Source organism: Lipophrys pholis (genome assembly GCF_963383615.2).
Source record: "Lipophrys pholis genome assembly, chromosome: 10".
Taxonomy (NCBI): domain Eukaryota; kingdom Metazoa; phylum Chordata; class Actinopteri; order Blenniiformes; family Blenniidae; genus Lipophrys; species Lipophrys pholis.
The window spans coordinates 9849277-9862818 of record NC_137640.1 but is presented as its reverse complement, the minus strand read 5'-3'; the positions used below and the strand labels follow the sequence as shown (position 1 = coordinate 9862818).

The 13542-nt window shown below is 43.1% G+C and overlaps 1 protein-coding gene across 2 annotated transcripts in view; it reads left to right on the top strand.

Annotated features, from left to right (window-relative positions):
• pip5k1ca (phosphatidylinositol-4-phosphate 5-kinase, type I, gamma a) overlaps nucleotides 1-13542 on the top strand; it is a 47865-nt gene that overhangs the window by 14014 nt on the left and 20309 nt on the right. For both annotated transcript variants that reach the window (XM_080472996.1, XM_080472995.1), the window contains exons 2-8: nucleotides 2523-2554; nucleotides 3867-3953; nucleotides 4185-4315; nucleotides 4462-4579; nucleotides 7962-8114; nucleotides 11546-11845; nucleotides 12597-12805. In XM_080472996.1, the coding sequence (XP_080329122.1) occupies nucleotides 2523-2554; nucleotides 3867-3953; nucleotides 4185-4315; nucleotides 4462-4579; nucleotides 7962-8114; nucleotides 11546-11845; nucleotides 12597-12805 (1030 nt within the window). The remainder of the gene's footprint in view (nucleotides 1-2522; nucleotides 2555-3866; nucleotides 3954-4184; nucleotides 4316-4461; nucleotides 4580-7961; nucleotides 8115-11545; nucleotides 11846-12596; nucleotides 12806-13542) is intronic.

The window sequence follows — 13542 nt, the reverse complement described above, 5'->3', positions numbered from 1 at the left end:
ATGAACCGGTGAAATATTCAGGGTGAATGTTGCCTCTGACAATAGAGATTCCCTCCAAGGCGGACATAATGCGGAATACATTTTTAAAAACAATGGATTTATCTTCAACTGAATTTGGATCCAGCTGAAACACTTTGCTGTGGGTTTATAGGTTGCGGGAAAAGACTTGGGTACAGGTGCTCAGATTTCTTCCCACAGTCTAAAAACATATATTTGACATTAATGAGGGTCCTGTTTGTTTCTAGGTGTGAATTTGAGTGTGTGTGATTGTCAGTCTCTCTGTGTTTGCCCTGTGCTGGACTGCTGACCTTCCCAGGGTCAATCCTGTCTTTAGTCACAGTCAGCTGGGTTGGGGTAGCTGATGCACCATCACCCTGGATGGATGGATGGATTAAACAGGCTTTATGAGTGCTCTGCGGGACGGGCTGCTGCCGCTCATCCAGCTCTACTCTATGGGTTTACATTCTTCTGCTTTACTTGTTAAACCATCATGGTTTGTGGTTTGTTCGGAGCCGAACGGAGAGAGGGTGATTGGAAACACAACCAGGCTCACGTGTGCTCAGTCACAACACACAGTCACGTTGTTGGTGCTTTCAATCCACACTCGCATACCTTTTGCATGCAAACATGTTCCCAGGTCTGCCTTCACAGGTGCAGGCATGCAGAAAGGAAGACAAGTGGTAATAGTGCAGCACATGACACACAGTCTTGAATACTAATAGATAAGGAACAGGCACTTTGAAATGACAGGAGATGAAACAGCTCCACACTGAGCCTCCCCCATTCACATGCAAAGTGAATAATAACATTCACTTGAAAGCTCTGAGGGGCTTCCTCTTTAATTTTCCGCATCTCGAACATTCTTTCATCCAACATGTGCACCCCCCCCCCCCCCCCCCCCCCCCCAAAAAAAAAAAAAAAACATTCCTTCCTAGATTTTCAGCTTGCAGAGGTCTCTATTGGCACACTTTGCTCATCTCGTCTCAGGGCGAATGTGTGTGCAACAGAGGGAGAGGGAGAAGCAGAGCAGGAGGAGGGGAGGCAAACTGGCTACTCTGTGGTTCAGTCACATGGGCGTCCACGAGAGGCCGGCAGACAAGGAAACGCGAGAGAAAACATACCGAGTGAAGCTGTGAGGATGCTACCCAACTCCTGAGTGACAGTGTTGCGCACGCACATGCACAGCGGTTGGTGTCTCAGCTGTGTGAAGAGGAGGAGGAAGTCCAGACAGAAAACTGTTCTAGAAAACTAGAAATGTCTTAACATGAGCGTTGTCTCATCGCTGATATTTGCAATCTTGATTTGTTTTTTTGTCGACAGTCCAACTGTGTTGCTGCAGTGTTTTTTTTTTTAAAAATTTAATAAATTCCACCATCTGGACGTCTGACTGTGATCGTGGTTGTGATGATAAGAGAATTAATCAGTTTCAGCGGTGTACTATCTGAAACCTCCTCTCTCTCCATCTCTCTTTGCTTCATCTCCATATTTTGCTTTCTCCCCTTCCTTCTTGCCTTCTTCAACCTTCTCTTCATTATCATGCTGAGTGGTGTACATCTATAATTACGCATCTATTCCAGGCCTTAATAGTGAAAACACTCGCCTGATTGCTTTTCCTGAACTGCCTACATCCTGTTATCAGATCAGAAATGATCAAAATAAGCACACACAGACTGCCTCCTGAGATTTACTTGATTGCTCCCTGTAATGTAAGACGTTTACCTTTTTTTTTTTTTTTTTTGGCGCTATTTCAACATGTCAGCCTGGTAAAGCCAGCTCAAATCACTTCACTACTTCCAAGCTTGTTTATGGAGGCACATTTAATCAGGTACCCTTCATTTTTACTATAAAGTGCAGCATTAAAAATGTTTTACTTCTGTCCAATAATAGTGAAATTCAAACAAAGTCATCTTGGATTGCTCTTTACTGAACAATATTTTTTGATATGATTAACTTAATACAGAACTAGTGAAAGCCTGTAGTCCACTCTGTTCTAACCCTGGAGGTAGTTAAGAATAACAACATTTGAAAGAAGACGTGTCATTCATAGTAATCGGACCACATTTGGCAGAGCTGTCAATTTGTGTTTTGTCCTAAATGTCTGTACCCCCAAAGTCACGTACGGCGATTCTCTGGAGTTGGTGAATGTCTACAGAAACCATTCCAAGCATCCATTTAGTAAGTTGGAGATATTTCACTGTGGCTCATCTGATCAACTGTCAGACTAATATCACTTAGTTGGACGTCAGAAACAAAAGTGCTTTCAGTGACACTCCCTGGACATGAGGCTTTGAAAAAAGGACTCGGTGCCCTTGTCCTTGATGTTTCTGTTTCCTGCAGTCACTGTAGCTGACAGGGTCCCGCTTGTGTTTGACACTGTTATTACATAATGTTGAACTGCTGTGTCCACCCTGTGGGATTCATCCTGTGTCACAGAGATCAGTAATGATGGTGAAGAATGAGGCCTCTCTGCCACGGCGCGACTAACACGGCCGCCCCTGTCTCCCCTTTTCTCTCTACTTCAGATGCTGCCGCTAAGAAAGCCTTCATCACAGAGGTGAGCCGCACCATCAGCCCCAGTTTTATTTCCTTCACTTGGACCAAACGACAAAAGTGAAAGCGAGACGACCTTTAAATAACAAGAGCTAAAGTTTTCCTTTGTCTCATTCTAAACAAGTATGAATACATGATAAACAAAAAAAAAAAGTCAGAATATATTTTCTGAAAAGCCTTAAAAAGTAGACATTTGTAGGGGAAAATAAATCCAATTTCTAATGTTTAAAGGGCAACAGTACATTGAAAATATCCAAAGACCAAATCTCCCAAGTCTATTATTGCGTCGAGAAATGCGGTAAATAATTGACTTTGAGCTTTATATTACTCTCAAGATCTCAAACCCTGTCTACCGCAGTGTCTCTCTTATAGCTGCTGTTGGCAGGAGCTTGTTGCTTCATTAGGCACATCATTTCTAAAGCCTGCAGCATATTCTTTCACAAACTCACCCTCCCCGTAGAGCCTTGATGCCGTGCTACTCTTCAAGAAATTGGGAAGCTATTTTTCCACTGTTTCGTGGTTTTAAAGTGTTGTGTTGTGTCTGCAACTCTTAAACAGTCCAACCTTCATTTTGTTGGAGAATCTTAAGTTTTCAGTTAATCTTGCAAGGTCATCCGATGACCTGTATTTTGTTGACATCGATGTCCTAAAAGTTTATTGTGTGGATACTGGACAATTTAATTGAGTCTCACTTAATTCACTCTACATAATTTGTGTGTAAAAAAAAAAACGTATGTAAAAGAGTTTGCAGGGTTGTTTTGTCTTGGCTGGATCACATAGCTCACATGATTTTAATCCGCCTAATTTGTTAAATCCCACCCATCTGCTACTTCAGATACTGCAGTTTACATTAAAGCAGACCTTTCAAACATATTGCTCAGTGTGTGCAATTTCAGTCTGTTGAGTATTTAATTCAAGCCAAAAAGCCTAATCAGCATTACATGCAGCAGAACCAGAAGGTGGACTATGAAAGTATTTTCTGCGCTAAATGAAATCCCAGACTAAGCAGGCAGACGTCACGCTATGCACAGTTGGAGTTTAAGAGGGTAACGTTTCACTGACTAAAGATCCTTAAACCATATGAACCGAAGTTCAGACTTCACTTCCAAATGAACTCTTGATGTGGAAAACATCACAGCTTGGACCTGCTCTGCTCCGTGGATACGTTGTCACTCTGCAGCCTTTAATATTCAAATCATTGCTAATGAGGAGGTGTGAGAGATCCTGTCTGAGTAACACGTTTGATCCCGTTCTCTCTCTCTCTCTCTCTCTCTCTCTCTCTCTCTCTCTCTCCCTCTCCCTCCCTCGTTCATTAGATGCCCTCATCCTCAGGCCAGCCTGGTCAGGGAAAGAAAATTGGCCACAGAGGCGTCGACGCATCAGGAGAAACTACTTACAAGAAGGTACAATGGGAGGCGAATGGATTTATTGTTGTGGATTCGATCACAAGGTTTCTTTTGATGGAGACGTCAGTGTTGTTAATAAAATGACAGTACCTACTGTAGTGAAAGACAATACATCAACGTCACAGCAAAGAGCTTTTTCTCTTTAGGGTTATCGAAAAGGTGCGTATTTTTTTATTCACCATCAATCCCTCTCTTCTTCTTTTTTTCTTCTCCCTCCGCCCTCTGCAGACCACATCATCAGCCTTGAAAGGTGCCATCCAGCTGGGCATCGGCTACACAGTGGGTAACCTGAGCTCGAAGCCTGAGAGGGATGTGTTGATGCAGGACTTCTACGTGGTGGAGAGCATATTTTTCCCCAGGTCTCTACTATTCACACACCCAATGCGCGCACGCACACAAAACCACACACACACACACACATACCGTCTTGTGTAGTCCTGTCTTTTTTTCTGCCGGTTGGTGTTTCTTTTTTAAGTTTACTGATTCAATTTGTTCTGATTTCCAGTGAAGGGAGCAACCTCACGCCTGCCCACCATTTTCCAGACTTCCGCTTTAAAACGTACGCTCCCGTGGCCTTTCGCTACTTCAGAGAACTGTTTGGCATCAGGCCGGATGACTACCTGGTAAGATATCTCTCCTCTGTGCCACAAATTAAAGTGAAGTTTATTTTTTTGATTATCAAAGAAATGTTAGGATTACAACCAGATGGAGCAACGTAGCAGGAAAGGATGTGTTGACTTGGTCAGCTGTGTTCAACACTAAACTATTAACCACAGCTTTAGTGTTGTATATGCCGATTACTACGTTATGTATAGTCTGCAACTTATGTCTCTGGAACCACATGGAGCTCGTCAGCTTCTCTGTAGTGGCTCATTATTGCTTTAATGAATTTACACATAGAAAAATAATATGAGTTTGTTGTTGGTGGTGGTTTTCTGCTCTACAGACAATCTTTTCGATGTAACACAATTCAATCTAACAGAAAATAAGATTAAAAAGATAATATTTTACTATTTTAGCAACTAAAATAAGTCCCTGGAAGTCGTTCATGTGTTGGCTGCTGCCATCTGTAGTCTACCATGAGTGATGATAGTGAATTTAGATAAAACGGTAAAAAAAATAAATGAAAATGGCAAAAATGGCGGCGTTTCATATTTGTATATCTTTCAGTTACTAAGTGTAACATAAACTACAGTTTGGGTATTCAAACCAAACCGAATGTGTTTGTGGGTTTTAGACAATTTTTATTCGTGAGATTAGGGAAAACTGTTTCTTGTTTTTGTAACGGTGGCACAACCCTGATATTTATATATAGATGCAATGAGAAGAACAAGCATAAACAAGGAGGTGTGAGAGTGTGAAAGAGTTACAAAGCAGAAAATATAGAGAAGAGAAACCTGAATTCGAAAAATGACGAGAGAAATGAGAACAGTGGATTAAGAGGGGGACATTAGCAGCAACCGGAGCAAGGATGACTCGGGACAAGTCGATGAGATGATGTCAGAGAGGGCAGAGGAGAAGAAAGTGAACCCAGGTCTGCAGCTTGTCTCTTCCCATCAAGATGGAGGAGCTGGAAGCAGAATGATTCACCGCTCTGCTTGGAGCAGTCTTGTTGCATATACATACACTGCTTTGTCAGTGTTTAAAAGTGCTCCTGCTCAAAGCGTCGGTACTCCTGCCGTGTGAAAATGCTGCCGTGCGCCGTCTTTCCTCCCTCCGCCTGCAGCAAGCCTGGGGGAACTCATCACCAAATATCGTCCACACAAATCATTCAGTGACACTCGAATCTGATCATTATAATTTTAAATATGGTTAGGCTCCAATTAGTTGGTTTGACTGAGTGTTTTAGGAGGTAGAAACATCAAATTAGAAATCATACATTCAATCTATTCATCTGCTTTCTGTTCTCATTGCGCATCATGTTTGGGTGTAACCAGAAATTCACACAGCCTCCCAGTAGTCCAGCCAGACTCAGTCATTATGAGATGATGTGAATATACAAAAGTAAATGAAAGGAAAAATGGAGTACAGTTTTAGATTGTTGAACGAAGAGGTGGATTGTGTATCACTTATTCTAGAGGGCATAAATAAAAGCAGAAAGATGATTGGATGGTGAGTGGTGACGACAGTGCCGTCATTTTGACGGTATGGGGGAAGTGGCAGTGATCTGAAGGTAAGACCTGCCGAAAAACACAACTTCTTAAAGACAACATTAAAAGTGGAACGTTCAGTCAGTCAAGACTCAAAGCAGTTAAAATGGTTGATTGAATCACCATAGTATGGAGGACGAAAAGTGTCAAAAACCATCCCATGGTCTGGTGTTGCAGTTCCTCATGGACCTTCCTCATCTGTCAACCTCAAAATGTGATTAAATCTGAAATGGTGTCTGCTATTTGTGCGGATGCACGTGTATGGTCTTTATTCGCAAATGTGTTTGTGAATGTGTGAATCTACTTTGAGGCAAAATTAGGAAGTGGCGGGCCTGTGTATGTGCCATGACACTCGCTCACGATACACATCCATATATATACACACACCCTTTCATGACCATATAAATAAATAAATAAATAATAGTTTCTGAAAATATATTCAGAGAAAATAGATAATCTATATTTAAGTATACCCACACACTTATAAACAAACAAACACAATGTTACGCCCCAGCCTCGGAGATACTGGAGCGCAACACAAAGTGGCGTCACTCCACTGGTCCAAACAGCCACAACAAACCAGGTTCTCGGTGCAAAAATCATACACATTCATTTAGACAGTGCACCCCTTTCCAATATACATGTTCACACCCAAATTGTTGGTATATAAAAATATACCAACAATCACCCATGTATAGTCCTGTTCACTGTGTACGAGACAACTCTATGGTTTCATCACCGATCTTCATTCCTGTGCTTATTAACAATAATCAGTAGTCTGAGCCTTTGGAAATACTAACTGTTTTTGCATCGTATTTTTAAAATGAATAAAACTCAGTTATGATTAAAAAAAAAAAAAAAAAAAGACCACAGGGATTATGTACAGTATTTATTCAACTCTCATTCAATCATTGATTATATGCGGCAGGAGATGTACTTTATGCATAATTGATTAATCAAAACAAACTGTGTTTCGACTCAGTTCAAGAGTTTAGAAGTAGTGACCATTAAAGGCCATTATTCACTGCTGCAAGTAGGAGCAGAGCACCAACTAAGCGCGCTACACGCTTTTAATAATCTCTTGAATTTCTAAGTTTTAAGGTCATTTAATCACCTCTACTAAAGCACTTACAACTTGGCTAAATTAGGCTTGTTCATGTCCGGTGCAGCTGTGTTTTTACATAAAAATAGGTTGGCTAATTAAACAATGGATTGATCCTATAAGCTTGTGTGGGACATGTGCAGAAGTCATATGAGGGCAGCTCTTCAGCATTAGGATCGGGGCGGGGTGTCACACATTGTATGAGCTTGTATTATTTTTTGCTGGATTCCAGAAATCTAAACCAGACTAAGTTGGACTGGAGTCACTGTGTGAGGAAAAAGTGAAAGGTGCATCCTGTTAGGCGTTGGCGCTCAACACAGTCTACTGTTGTATCTGTGACACACACTTAAGCTGCTTGTTCTCTGAGTCACACCTGATTCCGTGCTGAACACACAGATAATACACATATTTTTAGATTCTGTCCATCTTATACTTTCCCAATGTATCATCACTGGTTAAGAAAATCCTCACCTTCAAATCCTTTCCAATTGTTAGAAAATGTCATGATCCGAAGTCGTCGGCACAACTTGTAAATAAGAACTGATAACGGCAAATTTAGCATAATGTTGATAATGAAGGCTGAAAAAGTAATTAGACCAAATCACAAACGATATTTGTCAAGGTGAATCGCCTGACTACTTCTGGTAACAGCACATTATAACATGTTATCACTTTCTTTTTTTTCCTCACTCTGTTCAAAGTTTGTGCGATCTTTTCACCAAGTTTTTTTTTGTGTTATCTGTGAACTTGCAGTACTCCCTATGTAATGAGCCTCTGATCGAGCTCTCCAACCCTGGGGCGAGTGGTTCAGTGTTCTATCTCACGAGGGACGACGAGTTTATCATCAAGACCGTGATGCACAAGGAGGCCGAGTTCTTACAGAAACTACTGCCTGGATACTACATGGTAAGCAAATTTTGTGAAGTGGTAGTGCATGAGTGGGGTAATGCACTTCGACGGCGCATCTACAATGTGAATATATCTGAGGGATGAAAAAAAAAAAAAAAAAACAGAGAGCAAATATGGTAAGGCCACATGTCACAGTGTTACAGCACCTTTCAAATAAGGTGCCACTGCATTTTAGCTCCTGGTTGTGAAGGTTTTTCTCTTTTCTTCATTAAGGGTAGTGAGGCTTTACTTTAAGGTTCATGATAGGCATCGCCCATGCAGGGAAGGATATCTCGAGCTGTACAAATATAATAATTGTCTAATTATCACAGCACACAGATTCATCAGGGCTGTTTAACAAGCCTGGGAAATCTGCCAGTGTGCACACACGCGTGAACATGCATCCCTCACGCTTTCGTTTTATTGCTTTTATTTATGATTTGTCCATTTACAGGTTTATGTAAGACTCTGCAAATGTCTCTTATAAGGGTGACATCCTTTTCATGGATTGCAGACATAACAGTTCTCATTTCTTAGTGAAACCTGCAGGCAGTTTCCTAAGAGGCTGGCTGGTGTGTTTCAGTCGCCGGATGTACTGAGCTTAGGTCCAACAGAGCGTGACTTTCCCCAACAGTACCCCCCCCCCCCCCCCCCCGCCTCTTTCACAGTCTGCAGGCTTATTGTGAATGAAGTCAACCAGCAACAGTTCCTTGTATGTCCATGCCACCGATCCAGTCTCTCAGGTTCATGGCTTTGGCACTGTGTTTATTCATGTGCCGACAGCCGCAGGCGACGACCACTACAGGAATTCATTTAATCATTTAGGGACGTTAAAGGCTCAGCGCATTCAGTGTGACCTTTTCCATGGTTTTGGTTGTGCTCTTAAGGGCTTTCTGGGGTGTAATTGGTCTAAGAAGGTGGTTTAATGAACGCAGAGACATTCACTTCCACGTGGAGAGGCCGTAGCTTCAGGCGAGGAAGCAAGTGGTCCAGGAAGCACAGTATTACACGTTGACTGAAACAGGCGCTCAGAACAATAGACGCAACCACAAACTAGAGAATTTGGTTTGAGCATTTCGAGTGGATAGCGAAGGCATCGCAGACCGCGTGTAGATGGTCATTGGTATAGCTCCACATGTCTCCAGCAGCTGGCTGGCTGACGGTTGTGGGCTGGCTGAGGAGTCTGGCTCTGGGCAGCCGGCAGATCAGTGTGATGTAACCGGCTCCACACTGCCACGTCTCTGCCTTCAATGCATTTGCCCTTCTCTCATATGTCTTGTCTTAGGTTTTATTATCTTATCGCCCTCCCTGCTGCCGTGACTCCAGCAGTGTAATTCATTTTCCCTCTGTTCTTGAGTTTTAATCCATTTTCTGTCACGTTTTTCTGTCGTGCTCATGCTTGTTCTTCATCCCTCTCCTCTCCCTCACGTGTCTGTGTTGTTGGCTCTGCCCTCCTCACATTGAGAGGAGGGTTGTGTGTGGCTGAGGGCAGAGGATGCTCTTTCTCTCCGTGAACTCTCTCTCTCTCTCTCTCTCTCTCTCTCTCTCTCTCTCGCTCTCTCTCTCTCTCTCTCTCTCTCTCTCTCTCTCTCTCTCTCTCTCTCTCTCCCGCTCCCGCTCCCGCTCCCGCACCCATATGAAGGTCGTGCTCCTCCAACCATTGTTGTTCTCTTCTTTCTCTTCTCCTTTTTATCTTTCCTCTTTTCGCTGGTTTGACTCCTGAATACTTGTACGTTACCGCTCTATGGATCAGCGATTCCTCTTTGCCTCTCTCATTTCTCTAATGGGGCTGAGCCGGCCCAGGTCCCAAGGTCAGAGCAGGTTGTTCGCCCAGCTTGACTAACCTCATTCCTTTTCATTGAAAATAGAGAGAGGGCTCTGTGAGAAAAAAAGTCAGAATTATGTGAGAACACGCAAAAGGACTATATAAAGTGCCAGTTGAAATATTCATCCATTCATTTTTATTTAAATTTTTTCCTTTGGTTTCCAGGCCGCACAGCAGTGTCATGTCCATCACTTTCGCCTCGCAGAAGGATTATTCCTGATTCAGGCTCAGGAGCTTTTCTTTATGGAGATTGCATGTTCTTGATGTGCACACGTGGGTTTTTTCTCCTTGTGAATGTTGGTGTTTAAGACGGTCTCTCTGTGTTTTGCCTGTAATGGACTGATGACTTGTCCATGGTGTAGCCTGCCTTCACACATTGTTTCCTGGGTTTGGCTCCGTTGCCGCTCAACTTTGAGTTGGATGAAGAGGATTTACTAAACAAGACACAAAAACCTGAATGCATCTGAAAATCTTTTTCAGTTATGTTTCTCTTCACAGATTTTTTTTCCCCATATTGAATGTAAAGCTGAATTGTAAACATTTAAGCCTTTCTGATTGTTGCACCAAACAATTACTCAAATGATTTGTCATGTGGGGGGGGGGTTCAGACGGTATCAGTGAATATCTTTTCCTGTCCGACTCATCTTATTAATGAAAAGATTTTAATTACATTTGAGGTGATGAAAGAAATTCCATATATCTTTAAAATGACTCTTAAGAACATTTGGATCATCAGAAATGACTCCAGCACATTTCTACTGATTGGCTGATCCAGTGAATGTACAAAGTGTACGAGCTATTTAAATTTTTTTCACGAGTGCCTGGAAAACTTTCAGCTTTCCTTCAACAAGTTCCTGCTCTCACAACCGTTTTCATAAAACCTGAAAATCACCTGTTCTTGTTTAAATTGGGCCTTAAATTCTACATGTGTGCTCACCCTTTCCCTCTGGACAGCCTCCACACACACACACACACACACACACACACACACACACACACACACACACACACACACACACACACACACACACACACACACACACACACACACACACACACACACACACACACACACACACACACACACACACACACAGTATTGTGGGAAATCTCAGGATTTGTGGTCACTCTGTGCTATGTAATCCTGCTGCTATCAGGTGTGAACTGTGTAACTGTAACCTGTGTGTGTGTGTGTGTGTGTGTGTGTGTGTGTGTGTGTGTGTGTGTGTGTGTGTGTGTGTGTGTGTGTGTGTGTACACTTGACAGTTGTGTCTTGTTCATCTGTTAACTGTTTGCGTAACACATATCACCTATCACATGGCTCATGTATTTTTCACACCTTACAGGAGGAGGAAGAGAAATCGGCTACTTTTTGTTTGTGTTAATGAAATTCCAGCTCGCATGTTGATGTCTGAAAATCACTTTGAGCCTCACATGTTGCAAAATGTGATCTTAGTTATCATAAGTCATCGGCCAGACTTTCACCTCAACAAGCGGATCAAAACCCTCAAATCATTTCCCATAAAATTGCGTCTGACCACAGCAGATGAAACAAAGCCAATTTGTGATCCTTTGTCCCCACCCATCCACCCCCACCCTCATTTTTCTCTCTTCTCTCTCTCAGAACTTGAACCAGAACCCGCGCACTTTGCTGCCCAAGTTTTTTGGCCTCTACTGTGTCCAGTCGGGTGGGAAGAACATCCGTGTAGTTGTAATGAACAACGTCCTGCCCCGTGTGGTACGCATGCACCTCAAATACGACTTGAAAGGGTCCACCTACAAGAGGCGAGCATCCAAGAAGGAGAGGGAGAAGGCGAGGCCCACCTTCAAAGACCTGGACTTCATGCAGGACATTCAGGATGGACTGATGCTGGACCAGGACACCTACAACGCTCTGGTCAAGACTCTACAGAGAGACTGCTTGGTGAGAAAACTGCTATTTAAAGGACTCCTCACTCCCTCTGTTTTCTCTGGAGAGATACAGGCGAGAGCGACGGCAGGGTGGAGGGAGGACAAGCTGAGGGGGAGATGGTGAGACTGATTCACTGGTTGTGAAGGAGAATCTAGACAACAACCTCATAAAGTGTCTCCAGCGAGAAAAAGCTTAAGAGGGTGGGAAGCCTATGCAGTCATGGTTGGAAGAAAGGATCATGAGCAGAGTGGAAGGAAGGATAAAGAGATGAAATGATGCAGAATTCACAGGATGAGTGATAAATGGAGAGAAATGTTGAAAAGTGTCAAACTGGATACTTATGGCACTCTGATCAGTAAACGAGGCTCATGCGCGAGAGAGGAGGTGGACGGAGAGAAGAAAAGTCTGTTTATGACAGTGTTTGGTTCTTCCCAGGATCCCTCACAATAAATTTAAGCTTTGTTATGAGCAAGAGGTTTAACAAGGTGTCTGGTCCGGTGTCAGGCTGGCGGCTCACTTGTAAATCACTGCCTGGCGTTTACATCTATGAAGCATCTGCTTGGGGGGGGGAGTGCATATGCCCACACTGGCTCCCATATACATTGTTTATTAATGTATGCGCGTTTGCACGTCACTGGGCCTCATGTGTGGATGTGATTCCTCTCTGGCACCGACTCCAAACGAAGGCCCTCGGTCAGATTTATTTATCACATCAGTCAATCAATGTTACACCTCCAACCATCCGCCCGCGTTCTGCTCCCAGGTGCTGGAGAGCTTTAAGATCATGGACTACAGCCTGCTGCTTGGGGTTCACAACATCGACCAATCGGAGAGGGAGAGGCAGATGGAAGGCTCCCAGGGCGAAAACGACGAGAAGAGACCCGTGGCCCAGCAGAAGGCCCTGTACTCAACTGCCATGGAGTCCATCCAGGGGGGAGCCGCCTGCGGAGGGTCCATCGATACCGACGACACGTGAGTTAAGCCAGACAAGCGATGAGGCTGTCAGCCAAAGAGCAACAAGCGATAAATGTGACTGCTGCGAGGAAAGAGTAATGGCCAGTGTATTAGTCAGGCTTTCCATAATAATAATGACAACGTGGATAAATAATTATCAAGAGTGACATTTATTTATTAGAGTATATTCAGCTCTTGCTTTCACCTCTTGCACTTACGCTCTGCAGGTTTCAGTTGTTATACTTCAAATCTGCCTCGTCTAACTCAAAGCCTTTCAGATTCACCTGTTTTTTAACCAGGAAATATAAAACTCTCCAATGAGTTCAATAGATGAATTTATACCAACCAAAGTTGATAAAGTTAAATGTGGCCTAGAAATTCACAATTGCAGAGAACTATTACAACCATCACGAGAAATTATTTTAATTACGTTTTAAAGGTAAAACTGAATCTCCACTTTGGACAGTGGAGGCAGCGGAAGCCTGGCGAGGTTTGCAGGTTTGAATCCCACTGCTGGCAGGTTCCCAGTGTGGGTCTAATCAGGGCCCTTAAACACCCAGCACTTCCCGGGGCACTACACTGTGGCAGCCCGTTGCTCTTGTGTAATCAAGGTTGACTATGAATAGGGTTAGGGTTAAATGTAGGGAAATAATTCCCCCAGGGGGATCCATAAAGTTTACGTTCCTCCAACAGTGATATGTTGTAACACAGATAGTAGGTCAGTACCAGAGCTTTGTGATAAAGTAAGACTGTAA